At 31.3% G+C, this 14,768-nt stretch overlaps 2 protein-coding genes across 2 annotated transcripts; both read right to left on the bottom strand.

The window, feature by feature from the left end:
* Window positions 1-6,179: 6,179 nt before the first annotated feature.
* LOC144959585 (uncharacterized) lies at window positions 6,180-6,785 on the bottom strand. The gene has a single exon (XM_078892206.1). It carries the CDS (start codon window positions 6,783-6,785, stop codon window positions 6,180-6,182), a length of 606 nt encoding a protein of 201 aa, XP_078748332.1.
* Window positions 6,786-8,636: 1,851 nt separating this feature from the next.
* On the bottom strand, window positions 8,637-12,750 carry LOC144959966 (uncharacterized). The gene is made up of 3 exons (XM_078892848.1): window positions 12,485-12,750; window positions 10,675-11,006; window positions 8,637-8,896 (listed from the first exon to the last, which is right to left on the bottom strand). The coding sequence occupies exons 2-3, from the start codon at window positions 10,984-10,986 to the stop codon at window positions 8,672-8,674; spliced, it is 537 nt and encodes a 178-aa protein (XP_078748974.1). The 5' UTR covers window positions 10,987-11,006; window positions 12,485-12,750; the 3' UTR covers window positions 8,637-8,671.
* Between the last annotated feature and the right edge of the window lie 2,018 nt (window positions 12,751-14,768).

Genomic DNA, 14,768 nt, shown 5'->3' with positions numbered 1-14,768 from the left:
GAACAAAACGAGATGAAATCAAATTTTATTATGATACCAAACTCATAACAATCATTTGCGCCGTTGATCGTTAAACCATAGATAAGTTTAGACATAAAAATTGTAAGAAGACCATAAAAAGTTAGGTTTTGTTAAGTGAAGTGTTTAAATAATGTCACGGTAGACCAAAAATGTTTTTGGCTTAAAAGAAAGACAAGAGAATGCAGATTATAGTGCAATAAATTTCTTGATCAGTTAAGTCCCCAAAGCCAAGTTACATGCTTGTTAAGTTGAATAATATCCATTTTTCAGAAACCTACCAGTGCAAGTAGGCCAGTATAGCGGAGTGTATTGTTATCTCATATCGATAGTAAATGATCATTGAATCCAAAATAGTTTGATAAGACAGTTGCTTTTTAATCTCTTAACACAGTGCAAAGTTTAATGGCATGGCTGACTTAATAATGCTTTTGACCAGCGATGTTGTCCGATATTGCAGTTTCGACTGTAATGAAAATTCAATGTTTATTTGATTATAAATAAATAATATACTGATGACGGTTTCTATAGTCTATCGCAAAATCCACCAAGCATAATAAAGATTATTGTTAAATAAAATCTTTTACTTCCTTTTTAAAATCATCCCTCGGGTTAGTGTCGGTCATTGTGATGCAATGCTTGTCTTTGAGAAGCGTTTTACATGTTACATTCTTTCCATATTATATTACTTTAGCACACGAGAGATTCAAGTTTCTTTTTGATTTACATAGGCAAATAGTAGTCACTAAGAGCCACTAAGTCCATGAGTCGGAGTTTATCCTTGTTTCTGTAGTATTACGGTAGAAATCACTAGTTACCCTCTGGATCGGACACTAGTCTATCGGTGGTGCTGGGTTCGAGGGTTTGGGCCAGAAATAATCTCCACATCACTGGTAATGCATAAAGTATAGAAAAATGTCAACAGGACAACGAGTGGAAATATCTATGTGGAATTCGATTATTATAAACTTGGAATATAAGTAACAATATTTATCGCGGATGCAGTAAATTTGGATTTTAAAAATCATTTTGTCCAAAGAGCAGGTTTTGATAGTTGGTATTGTTTGATCCATGGGTGAAAGTTAACGGGAACCAATTTGCCTCAAATCCTGGTTCCGCCACCCTTTTTTTTTTTTTTTTTAAATTCCGTCTTCTTTTTCAGAACGTTGCAAGGGATAAATGTCCCATCCATCCTCCTCCGACCTCTTTTTTTTTTTAAATCTCTCTCTCTCTCTCTTGGTTCCTTTCTAGTTTCTAGCAAATTGTCATATTCGTCCCCGCTCCGATCTCAAAAGGTGTCTAAAAAGAACAAAATAATTAAAAAGCAAACAAACAGAAATATTCAGAGAGCGACCAAATGGTCAGATAGAGGAGAAAAAAACAAACAATATTTTTTTCTGAAAATAAAAACAATTTTAAGAAATTCATGTTCAGAAACGGAACAAAAAGCCAAACAAAAAGGAGAAAAGAATAGACTCACACCAAAAAAAAAAAAAAAAAAAAAAAGAGGTGGGGGGAAGATGGATGGGACATTTATCCCTTGCAACTTTCTGTAAAAAGAAGACGGAATTTAAAAAAAAAAGTCGGAACCAGGATTCGAACCCACAACGTCGATTCTGGTAAAACTTCCAGGGCAGACGACTAAGGATAATGACAGCCGAATCTCTTCTCTTACTCTTCTTACTATCCACCAACTGATTAGTTGGTGGTTAATTTTATGCTTTTATTGATACAAAGTGACTATTCTCACCCCCGGGATGAGAATAAAAAATCAATCGAGCTCTCACCCTCGGGATGAGAATAAAGGTCCTCGCCACTTCTCGTTATTCTCACCCCTGTTAACCAACAGGTAGGGAGGGTAGGTAGCCTAGCCTAGCCGCCACCCCTTCTCGCTATTCTCATCCCGTATTACTATTACCTAACCAATAGCCAGGGTACTACTACTACTACTACTACCACTACTACTACTAATAATAATAATAATAATAATAATAATAATGATAATAATAATAATAATAATAATAATAACAATAATAATAATGATGATGACGACGATGATGATGATGATAATAATAATAATAATAATAATAATAATAATAATAATAATAATAATAATAATAATAATAATAATAATAATAATAATAATAATAATAATAATAATAATAATAATAATAATAATAAGAAGAAGAAGAAGAAGAAGAAGAAACTTTATCTCATATGAAACTTGGCAATCTTGTAGATTTTTCAATTCTAAGTCTATTTCTATGGTCAAGTATGCGTTATCTTGATACATTTCTTGTATAGAAGGAACAAAATGGACGTCACCCAGCTCTTTGTTATTGTTTTTAGCTGTCATTTTTATAATAACGTCTCACCGAATTGTGTTAATCAACATTTAACATTACACAAGGTTTCGTGCCTTGATAACTTGATAACATGGGTGCAAGCAACTGGACCTCAAAAAGCTTGCAAGTCGACTTATGACCAGACATATGATCTGAAAAAGCCTGCAAGATTCATCTAGTCTCCATAATAGTAATCCACAATTGCTGTATGTTTAATCCAAAGGTTGTAATGCAGTAATTTGTTACGTTTCTTGTCACAAGTAGCACAAGTAAAAAAAAAATCAATCAAATCAAAAACGCAAAAAACCGGCGACGTTTTTTCGGTAATCCAATCGGCCGGCAGGCCGGCTGTAGCCGGCATTCTTGCACCCATGCGATATATTATATCTGACTGGTAGATGTTATGAGTTTTTTTTAAAACTACATGCATAGCATCAATATTTGAAAGATATGGTTGTTGATATTGGAAAAATTAACGACAGAGTGGTAAGAAAGAGAGATATAAATTGAGACATGGGAGAGAAAGAAAGAGAAGGGTGGGGGGGGGGGGGAGAGAAGAAGAAAATACCAGCAAATTAAAATAGAGAAAGACAGGGATAAAGAGAGGAGGGATGGGGAGAGGGCGAGAGAGATATGAAATATTGAGTGGACGAGAGAAAGGAAATACAAACAATATAAAAGATGTAGAGATATAGAGTTTGGGGTAGGGGGAGGGAGAGAGCGAGAAAATATAAACAAGTTAAAATACCTAACTTAGGGAGAAATGGAGACAGCTAAGTCAACAAAAAATAATAATATGCCCATAAAAGGAAAAGTCCAATTCTTATAAATTTGGCGAATCCATTTCGTTTAGAGAGAGAGAGAGAGAGAGAGAGAGGAGAGAGAGAGAGAGAGAGAGAGAGAGAGAGAGAGAGAGAGAGAATCCCTTCTTCTTCTTCTTCTTCTTCTTCTTCTTCTTCTTATTATTATTATTATTATTATTATTATTATTATTATTATTATTATTATTATTATTATTATTATTATTATTATTATTATTATTATTATTATTATTATTATTACCTATTATTATTATTATTATTATTATTATTATTATCATCATCATCATCGTCATCATCATCATCATCATCAACAGCCCTTTAAATATCCTGTTTGTTTAAGATAATATAATTAGCTATAAAAACATGTAGTAGTTTCACTAAAAATCTGTGTATTCTGGACATGAAAACAGGAGATGAATGTCATTAAAAAGTACCAGAGGTCAATGGAGAATAAAAACGTTGTGGCGATGAAGATTCAAACCCATCTTATGTATTTATACTGTTTAGTCTTGTTTTTGTTTTGTTTTTTTGGTTGTTATGTGTTTTCTTTATTGTTTCTTTTTGTTTGTAATTTTATTTTTCTTGGGTGGTGGGGGGGGGGGGGAGGGGTCTTTCTTTCTTGTTGCTGTCGTTTTATTTTTGTTTTGTTATTTTATATATATATAAAGACAGAATACGAATTTCAACGAAATCTAAACTTGCCATGGGCAGCAATATATATATATATATATATATATATATATATATATATATATATATATATATATGTATATATATATATATATATATATATATATATATATATATATATATATAATACATATATATATATATATATATATATATATATATATATATATATATATATATATATATATATATATATATGCCAATATATATATTGCTGCCCACGGCAAGTTTAGATTTCGTTGAAATTCGTATTCTGTCTTTTCTAATTTTCTATGCGTCTGTTCAATGTTCCTATTATCGAACACACGATGTAACCAATGTGTGCACCGACGTTTACATAACATACAGTTCTGACATCCGAACCCACTTATGGGCCTAGTTTAACACTGTTGTAATGGACAATATCTATGTTCTGTCATCTGTTTTGTTTTTGTTTTGAGAGTTCCCTAACAACAATGAGCCCATAAGGTATTGGGTTATCAGACCTGCAAATAAGTGCTCATCGGTGTGCACATACACATATCAAACAGGTCTGATTGTTGAAAACAATTGTGGGCTTGCGGAAAAAAAACAAAAACAAAAAACAAACAAACAAACAAACAAAAAAAAACAAACACGGCGGATGAAACCGATGAACCGAACACTCTCAAGATAAACTTTAGTCCGATTTTTTATAAGTGGCGAGTGCTTTTCTTCTTTTTCTCAGCTGTCCCTCAATGCACAGATCCAATAGTTTGTATGACGCTCTGAATCAATAAATTTGTCTTTAATCCAAAAAAATATTTTTTTCATTAATTATAAAACAATAGGGAAGGATTTCGGTTATAACAGTTATTTTAAAATCGATAACTGGTAAGGATCGTAACTCGTCATAGATGATTTACAGTATCAACATTATGAATTTTCCGCGTATCCATTTTGATGGGATTCGTTAAAAGGGAATGTTCGGTTAATTGAAACTTAAACGATATATTTGAATACAAAGGAACGAATGGTAGTTCTTAACTATCAGACTCTACATTTAATTTTATAACTATCAATACACATTACTTTTGCAAATAATAATAATAATAATAATAATAATAATAATAATAATAATAATAATAATAATAATAATAATAATAATAATAGTAACAATAACAATAACAATAACAATACTACTACTACTACTACTACTACTACTACTACTACTACTACTACTACTACTACTACTACTACTACTACTACTACTACTGCTACTACTACTACTACTACTACTACTACTACTACTACTACTTCTACTGCTACTACTACTACTACTACTACTACTACTACTACTACTACTACTACTACTACTACTACTAATAATAATAATAATAATAATAATAATACAACTACTACTACTACTACTACTACTACTACTACTACTACTACTACTACTACTGCTACTACTACTACTACTACTACTACTACTACTACTACTACTACTACTACTACTTCTACTGCTACTACTACTACTACTACTACTACTACTACTACTACTACTACTACTACTACTACTACTAATAATAATAATAATAATAATAATACAACAACAACAACAACTACTACTACTACTACTACTACTACTACTACTACTACTACTACTACTACTAATAATAATAATAATAATAATAATAATAATAATAATAATAATGATGATGATGATGATGATGATATGATGATAATAATAATAATAATAAATAATAATAATAATAATAATAATAATAATAATAATAATAATAATAATAATAATAAAAATAATAATATAATGAATCTATATAGTGCCTAGTTCCAATTTAGAATTGCCTACTGTCGCTTTACATCAACACATCATGTATCATCCACAAATGTAGAACTGACATGTTAAAAACAACATAAATTCGATGATAACATAATATATTATAATAAAATATATAGCTACTAAGAGTACAAATTATATGCCCTACAGAAAAGCTAAGTTTTTAACCGTTTTCTAAAGATAAGTGGAATTTCACCATTTTTATTTTCAACACCGATGGAGTTCCACAGTCGAAGGACATCATGGTGGTCAAAGGATTTCGCATGGAAAATCTAACGATTTTGGGGGTTCCATTAGGATATTTAAATTAGCAGATCCTACATTTCAACTGAGTCACAAGAGTGGATAAGTTCCCGAAGGTAAACAGGAGCAGAATTGTTTAAGCAATTGAAAACATGCGTAAGTATTTTAAATTCAATTCTAAACTTTACAGGTAGCCAGTGTAGGTCCTCCAAAATCGGGGTGATATGCTCGCGCTTTTTAGATTTACCAATCGAGCTGCATTGTATCACAACCATAGAGTAAGCTATTGCAATCATCAAGGCGGCTAAACATCAAAGAGACAACAAGTAGTTTACTAGTATTAACATCAAGAAGCCTTCTAATAGCACAAGTAGATCTAAGATAAAGATTGCAGGATCTAGTTAGATTAGTGACATGGGCAGACATGTTTAATTTGGTATCAAATAAAACTGTTAAATTTCTCACAGGTTCTTTAGTGATGGTAATAAAACCATCAGAAAGATCTAGGTTAAGCACTGAAAGGCCCACGAGGCCCCGTCTTGTAATTTGCAACACCTCTGTTTTGTTTTTATTTAACCTGAGTTTATTGCAACACATCCAGTCACTAATCTCAGAGATACAATTTTCTATATCCGTTATAACAATGAGGTGATAGTGATTGTTGACATTAATGGGAAACAGTAGCTGGGTGTCGTCTGCGTAGAAATGGATCTTAATAAAATATTTTGAGATGATGTCACCTAATGGTCTGATATGGAGGGTGAATAAAGAGGGTCCCAAAACTGAACCCTGCGGTACACCAAAAGGTAGGGGACAAGGAGAAGAGAAGTCATGTCGATTTACATACATTGATTGCTTCTGTCAGCGAGGTAAGAGGAAAATCAATCAAGACCTGTATCCCCAAATCCGTATAGCTGCCATTTCAAGTTAAAATTTTTATTTATTTCTGGCATAAAAAAATTATTTCATAAAGAATTTAGTCAGGCTAATAGAAGCCTTTGACCGACATAGGTTTTAACACATAGTCAATTAAAAGTACGGTCTATTTTATCACAAGCAGCACTAATGTCTAGTAGTATGATAACATCATCATCATTTTTTCGACATAAAATTTATGATATAATTGTGAATTTTAATAAGAGCAGTTTCGGCGCTGTGAAAGGGGCGATAAGCAGACTGAAATTTGGAGATCAATTTGTGTTCATTCAAAAAAGTATTAAGCCTGAAGGCAACAATGTTCACAATTAGTTTAGACGTGGGGGTGAGATTCGAGACAGATCGATAACTATTTAATTAAATAATTAGTTAATTAATAGTAATAATAATTATAATATAACCTTAATACAGTTTAGTGAGAATTATTCATAAACGCGGATGGAGAAGAAAAAAAAGAAAAGAAAAAAACATTCAAAAGACCAGAGTGACGTGAACATCATTATATTTTCAGTTCTATTGAATTAAACTGATTAGATCTGATTACGCAACTGGTGATGATGACGATGATGATGATGATGATGATGATGATGATGATGATGATGATCATCATCATCATCATCAGCATCAGCATCATCATCATCGCTATTATTATTATTATTATTATTATTATTATTATTATTATTATTATTATTATTATTATTATTATTAATATTATTATTATTATTATTATTATTATTATTATTATTATTATTATTATTGTATTATTATTATTAATAATATTAATATTATTATTATTATTATTATTGTTATTATTATTATTATTATTATTATTATTATTATTAATATTATTATTATTATTATTATTATTATTATTATTATTATTATTATTATTATTATTATTATTATTATTATTATTATTATTTTTATCTGGGTGGGGTTCCTGAGCTCCCATAGTGGATATGGAGGTACTTACTGTGTCTTCTATCTCCCATGTCTGTTTTCCAACTTGCTTTCTGTCTTTGTCTTTGAATGAGATTACTGAGATTTGTGCTGGCCATGGCAGGATACCCTGGCTGGATGGGAGGGAAACATGTATTGTTAGTTTTGGGAGATGATATATTTTACCTTGTAAATCATCTCTCTGTTATGCATGTATTATGATTTGTTTACATATTATTATTTTTTTTTTTTAAATTGAATGCATTCCTCATAGTCGGGACCTGTGCTTATGTCTGCATAAAACTTTTTGGTGATCTCAAATTAAGTAATCTGTTAGAGTGCTTTTGGAATCTACATCTGTTCCCTATTTAAACCAATTCCCCCTTTCTCTTACCCTTTCTTGTGTGCTTTAATTGTAATTCTGGAACTCTTTACTATCGGACGTTCGTCCTTTTTACTGGCGCTGATATGACATCAAGTGTTGCAAGCGCCGTAAAACCCTTAAAATAATAATAATAATAATAATAATAATAATAATAATAATAATAATAATAATAATAATAATAATAATAATAATAATAATAATAATAATAATAATAATAATAATAATAATAATAATAATAATAATAATAATAATAATAATAATAATAATAATAATAATGATAATGATAATCATTATTTTTATTACTACTACTACTATTTTTATTATTATTATGATGATCTTCATCGCCGTCATCATCATTATCATATACAACAACAACAAAAATGCACAAATAATGAATAGAATCCATATTAATTCAGACAAATGACTTTATTCTTCACGATTTTGCGACAAAGGCAAATGTTTAAATTTCTTGGAGCTAGTTGCATCCGTTCATGTCCATGTTGAATTTCGTTTCATCAACTGTTGTGACCATGCTTGTAAATGTGGGGAAGTCTCTTTGATGCTCTCCAAGCCTTGGGGTAACAGGGCGATCATCAAACAAAAACGATCCGGGTTTGCACTTTACATCAAAATACCGTCGCAGAAAGAAGCGTTCACCATCTTGGTCTTTGTATTCCTTTGTTCCAACCATCTTTATTTCCTGTTTAAAATAAAAGTATTTATAAAATGCATTATCTGCCAATTGCGCATTAACCAAAAGCAACATTAAACATGTAGGTCAATATTCCATGCCTATTTAGCGATAAATTTTATAATGTTTTGCGACAGAGGCATCACAGTTAACAGTCAGTAATCGTTTTACACCTCATTACGTTGAGATCATCTGGTAAAGAGCTTTTGTAAAGACTGATGTGTCGCTCAGAGATTGACTCGAACCCTGCACAATGGGATCCAAAGGAGATTATTATATCCGACTCGACTTATTTGCAGGTCTGATAACGCAGATTGTTTTGGACTCTTTTCTGTAATAATACAAATACTCTCAACTCGAAGCAAAATACTTTCCATCCCAGTAAAGTTACATTTAATCCATATGACATGCTAATATGAGGACGTTGCTCATAGAACAGGATCACATAGCCGGGATATTTATCTTTGTCGAGACAACAACAAATAATAACTAACTGATATCACAAATAACAACTGATAACAACAAATAAGAGAAGAACTAGTGTGAAAAAAAGCAGACAGAGCAACAGTCATCAGACGACAGTTTTGCCTGAATACCACAAACACATCTCTGGACACAGAGAAATCTTGTCATGGCTTGCTTCGGTATGTCCATTAAATTGTTCGTGTATCATATATCTTCATTAAACTGATTAACAAAAAAGGGACGCAACTCTGGTCACCGCTGAAACAGTAGTATACTTTACTTCCGGTAGTTGCTCGGAATTGTGCACGTAATATTGGGCCCAGTTGACCACCTCAGTATTGAATTTTGAGGCTAGAATCAAAGTAGTTTTGTGTTATCAGTTGTTATTTGTTGTTATCTCGACAAAGATGCATACCCCATAGCCGCATACATTTAATCTACTTCTACTACCTATTTCTTTAAACTTATGAACATCTCAGTCAAGTTATCAGGAGCGTAACCCGACTATAACAGGGAAAAATTAAAGTGGCTCCAGATAACTAAGACTATAGGGAAACTGTCTGACTCCTCTCTACTCCTACTTACCACTCTTCTACACAGACGCGACAGTCGGTTCAAGATTATCGGTCAATGACAGGAGCTAAAATACCATTTTAAGACTGAGTGAAATTAGAAACATTGACGCATGTACGAGTTTTATAAAGTATTATAAATGTTAGTATGATCTGTTCACAGAGATGTTATAATTGGCCAATGGCCCGAAATGAAGTTCAGAACTTGTTGATTGAATAACTCGGGAGTCATACAATCAGATATTAGTAAAAGTCAATGATCTAAATGGCTTTCCAGGAATAGAGACAAAAGATTACGGAGTAACCTTTATATCTTTGTCATTTAGTCAGATCGAAATTTGAAGTTAAATTGTTAAAGATGTGTCATTCCAAATTAATGAATTTAGAACGTTAAATTGATGAGATATATAGATCAATATATACCAAACATGCTCAAAGCGCTTTACAAATGATACATGGCCAACAGCAACAAGTAACATAACGAACGAGACATGACGCCTGTTAGGCGATAATAGATTTGTTCCCACAGAGACAACACTGTAAATCGCTAGATTCGCTTTTGACATCTGAGTACAATGAGAGGATGTACGTTTTAAGAAACGTTTTCAAGGATTCAATTATGCGCCGAGAGTGGCTCGAACCAGGCCTTTCCGATACGAAAGCGAGTCTCATACCACATAGTCGCACCTTCAATATTTGAAGGATGAGTTTTCTGACCAAGATTTTAAATAGGTTTTTGTCGCAACTTACATCCGCATTAAAAAACTCGTAGTCAACGCTGATGCACTTTTCATCAAACGGACTGGGTCTTTTTATTTTCATACAAGTGTTGATCTGTCCATTTCGTTGGTACTTTTCTCCACTTTGCAGATCATATAAAATGTGGAAATAGTCGGTTTCCAAAAAGGCTTTCTTTTTGGTATAATCAACGACATATGTCACACTGGTCCTTAGGCCTGGAGCTATCCCCTTTAGTGTAAACTTGTCAGGAAAACAACATTGTGTTGGGAAGTCCCCGAGGACCGAGGGCAACATGATGGCTACAAAGAGAAGGAGTTTCATTCTGTCTTGTTAAAGATTATCTGAAAAAAGGTTAGAAAATTACAAGTCAGAATTCTCTCAGTTCTCATTTTATTTCAGATCGAAGTTGAACGTTATCATTATAGAGTTTTATTTTTCATGAATTAAACTGTTTAATAGATTAGATTAAAATATATTGTATGACATAATATATATATATATATATATATATATATATATATATATATATATATATATACACACATACATACATATAGGTAGATAAATAGAAATATATATATATATATATATATATATATATATATATATATATATATATATATATATAGGCAAATTTTAAAATTAGACGTTTTTGAAATCTATCTAATAACGGCATAATCTGAAACTAATGTCTATTTTAACATTATGTTATTAAATTGTAGGAATAAAAAGGAGATTTAGAAGATTTTAGACGTAGACAATATCGACCAAAGCTAGAATTGCCATTCTAACAACATGTTGTTTGGTTGTGGTACCAAGAGAGAAGTTAGATTAATCATTTATCTAAAAGGCAAAGAATATAAAATTTAATTAGAATTATAATGATGCAAATTATAGGGGATGAAAAAGTGAGAGATGAAAGCAGAGAACAAAATTATCCTGGCGTCAAAGAAAAAAATGAGAGAGAGAGAGAAAGAAGAGAGAGAGAGAGAGAGAGAGAGAGAGAGAGAGAGAGAGAGAGAGAGAGAGAGAGGAGAGAGAGAGAGAGAGAGAGAGAGAGAGGGGAGAGAGAGAGAGAGAGAGAAGAGAGAGAGAAGAGAGAGATAGAGAGAGAGAGAGAGAGATAGAGAGAGTGAGAGAGAGGAGATAGAGAGAGAGGGAGAGAGAGAGGGAGAGAGGAGGAGAGAGAGAGAGAGGAGAGAGAGGAGAGAGAGAGAGAGAGAGGAGAGAGAGAGCGAGAGGGAGAGAGAGAGGAGAGGGAAGGGAGAGAGAGAGAGGAGAGAGAGAGAGAGAGGGAGAGAGAGAGGGAGAGAGAGAGAGAGAGGGAGAGAGAGAGAGAGAGAGAGAGAGGGAGAGAGAGAGAGGGACCTATTATTTGTTTCAACTGTAATCAATATATGACTGCCAATTAATTGTCAACTATCAATGGAAATAATTGAACTTAAAAGGAAGGGATGAATGAGTAAGTGTTTGAATAAGTGAATAAATAAGGGGAAAAATAGCGTTATTTAGTGAATGGCGAACCTAATTAAATAAATGAATGATTTAAAAAGTAACGTAGTTCTGTAAAGAGCGAGTTCAATTAAAATATCATCATCATCATCATCATCATCATCATCATCATCATCATCATCATCATCATCATCATCATCATCATCAGCATCATCATCGTCGTCTTGTCAACATCATTATCGTATCGTATATATTATTTAAAAGTTTAATATTTAGATCTCTACATGTTTCAGTCTTTGTAAATGTAGAAATACTAAGTGTTCATGTTACTGCTATGAGCATCAAATCGAAAAATAATTTGACTCACCAGAATAGCACAGGGTTTTATGTCGCACGATTTTGGGAAATATTATTTCCGAATGAATTTCAAACTTGAAAACACGGATTTATATAATATAGAATTTACTCCCACGTCATTCATGTTGAATTTGAAGTACGGTTGTATCCAATCAAATGTACACACACAATGGGACGATATTGGCCCATCGACCAATAAATGTGAGACTTGATTGATAGTGTTGCGTCAGACCAAGATACTGTCCTAGAAAGAGGAGCTACGACTAGAAGGGACAACTCGCCGTTCGCGTGGCACACACCACACTTGCCTAGTGATTTAGCTCTCCTCTTTCTAGGATACTGTTAAACGCAAGCGGGGGGTTTGCCGCGTGGCGTGTAAGAGGGCCCTCACACGCTCAGATCTCATCCAGGGACGATTTTTTCCAATCCGCATAACATCAATACATTTGCAATTCGATTTTATTTTAAAAGCAACGTAAACCAGGGATTTTATTTCCATTTCGTGGATAATAAAGATTTATCATTTATCCTTATATTCATTATTATTATTATTATTATTTTATTATTATTATTATTATTATTTATTATTATGTATTATTATTATTATTATATTATTATTATTATTATTATTATTTATTATATTATTATTATTATTATTATTATTATTATTATTATTATTATTATTATTATTATTTATTATTATTATTATTTATTATTATTATTATTATTATTATTATTATTATTATTATTATTATTATTATTATTATTATTATTATTATTATTATTATTATTATTATTATTATTATTATATATATTATTATTTATATATTATTATATATTATTATTATTATATTATTATTATTATTATTATTATTATTATTATTATTATTATTATTATTATTTATTATTATTATTATTATTATTATTATTATTATTATTATTATTATTATTATTATTATTATTATTATTTTATTTTATTATTATTATTATTATTATCTTATTCATTATTCTACTTCATTATCTTTTCTCTTCTTTCTTCTTCTTCTTCTTCTTCTTCTTCTTCTTCTTCTTCTTCTCTTCTTCTTCTTCTTCTTCTTCTTCTTCTTCTTCTTCTTCTTCTTCTTCTTCTTCTTCTTCTTCTCTTCTTCTTCTTCTTCTCTTCTTCTTCTTCTTCTTATTTTTTATTATTATTATTATTATTATTATTATTTATCATTATTATATTATTATTATCATTTATGAAACAAATCGACATCCAGTTTTGTGGGTTGGTATCAATGCCCACCCCTGTCATCACGTATTCAAATTTTTTTGGCGTCTGCCAATCCCAAATTTTGTCTGTGTCAAGTTCGATCGTGATGTCGCGTCAACGAGGAGAAAAAAAAAAAAAAAAAAAAAAAAAAAAAAAAAAAAAAAAAAAAAAGAAATTACAACAAAAATTTAAAAAAAATGATTATAACTTATATTATGCCATTACTTTGGAAAGTACGAAAGTCGGAAAACTGTTTTATTTTGTATGAAATCTATTATAAATTTTAAGGTGATCGAGAATGAAAACTTTTGTTCATTTACCTCTTCCTGACTCAAAATTTATAAAAATAATATTATTATATTGCAAAATAATAACACAGCATTTGTTTGGCACAATATCCACTAGACGTGCTCAAAGCGCTTTATAAGTGTCCCAAGCCAACAGCAATACTAAACAAGAAAGACGAAACGCCTTTAAGGTAATATTACATTTTTTCCTCGACAATGACAACGAACGACCATGTACTCATTTTACACCTGAGTACGGTGAGAGAATGTGAGTAAAGAGCCTTTTTCCAAGGACTCAACTCTGCGCCACTCAGATCGGGTCTCGAAACCTGCATCTTCCGATTAAAAAGCGAGAGTCATGCCACTGGACACCATCACAGAACAGGGAGGGGCACTGTTCTGTCGACCACATAGCTTCACTATTAATTTAGATTTATTTTTAATTTATTCAACAATTTTTGGAGTAAACACATAGTTCTTGGTATCAAAGGTATTGCAAATTTGACGTTGATCACAAATCTGATGTCAAAACAGCGAAAATCCAAAAACAATTGTGAATTAAGTCGGAGTCTTCAATTTTTGGGTTTTTGGTACTCAATAATAGCTTATTTTATGCTTTAAAATTTGATACCAAATTTATAAAATTCTGATTCTTCATTGCCGAGATATGACCGTTTGAAATAGAGAGAGTGTAAAAACCGAGTTTTGAGAAAATCGACTTTGATATGAGGCACCATTTTCACACACAGTCAAAT

Source organism: Berghia stephanieae, chromosome 14 (genome assembly GCF_034508935.2).
Source record: "Berghia stephanieae isolate SIO BIC M18660-M18661 chromosome 14, UCSD_Bste_1.3, whole genome shotgun sequence".
NCBI lineage: Eukaryota > Metazoa > Mollusca > Gastropoda > Nudibranchia > Aeolidiidae > Berghia > Berghia stephanieae.
This window is presented reverse-complemented; position numbering and strand designations above follow the sequence as displayed.

Excerpts from the sequence above, each read along its gene's own strand:
- LOC144959585 (XM_078892206.1), bottom strand. The coding sequence starts at position 6,785 with ATGTATGTAAATCGACATGACTTCTCTTCTCCTTGTCCCCTACCTTTT.
- LOC144959966 (XM_078892848.1), bottom strand. The coding sequence starts at position 10,986 with ATGAAACTCCTTCTCTTTGTAGCCATCATGTTGCCCTCGGTCCTCGGG. Across the intron at positions 8,897-10,674 it reads ACGAGTTTTTTAATGCGGAT|GAAATAAAGATGGTTGGAAC; the intron begins GTAAGTTGCGAC and ends TATTTTAAACAG.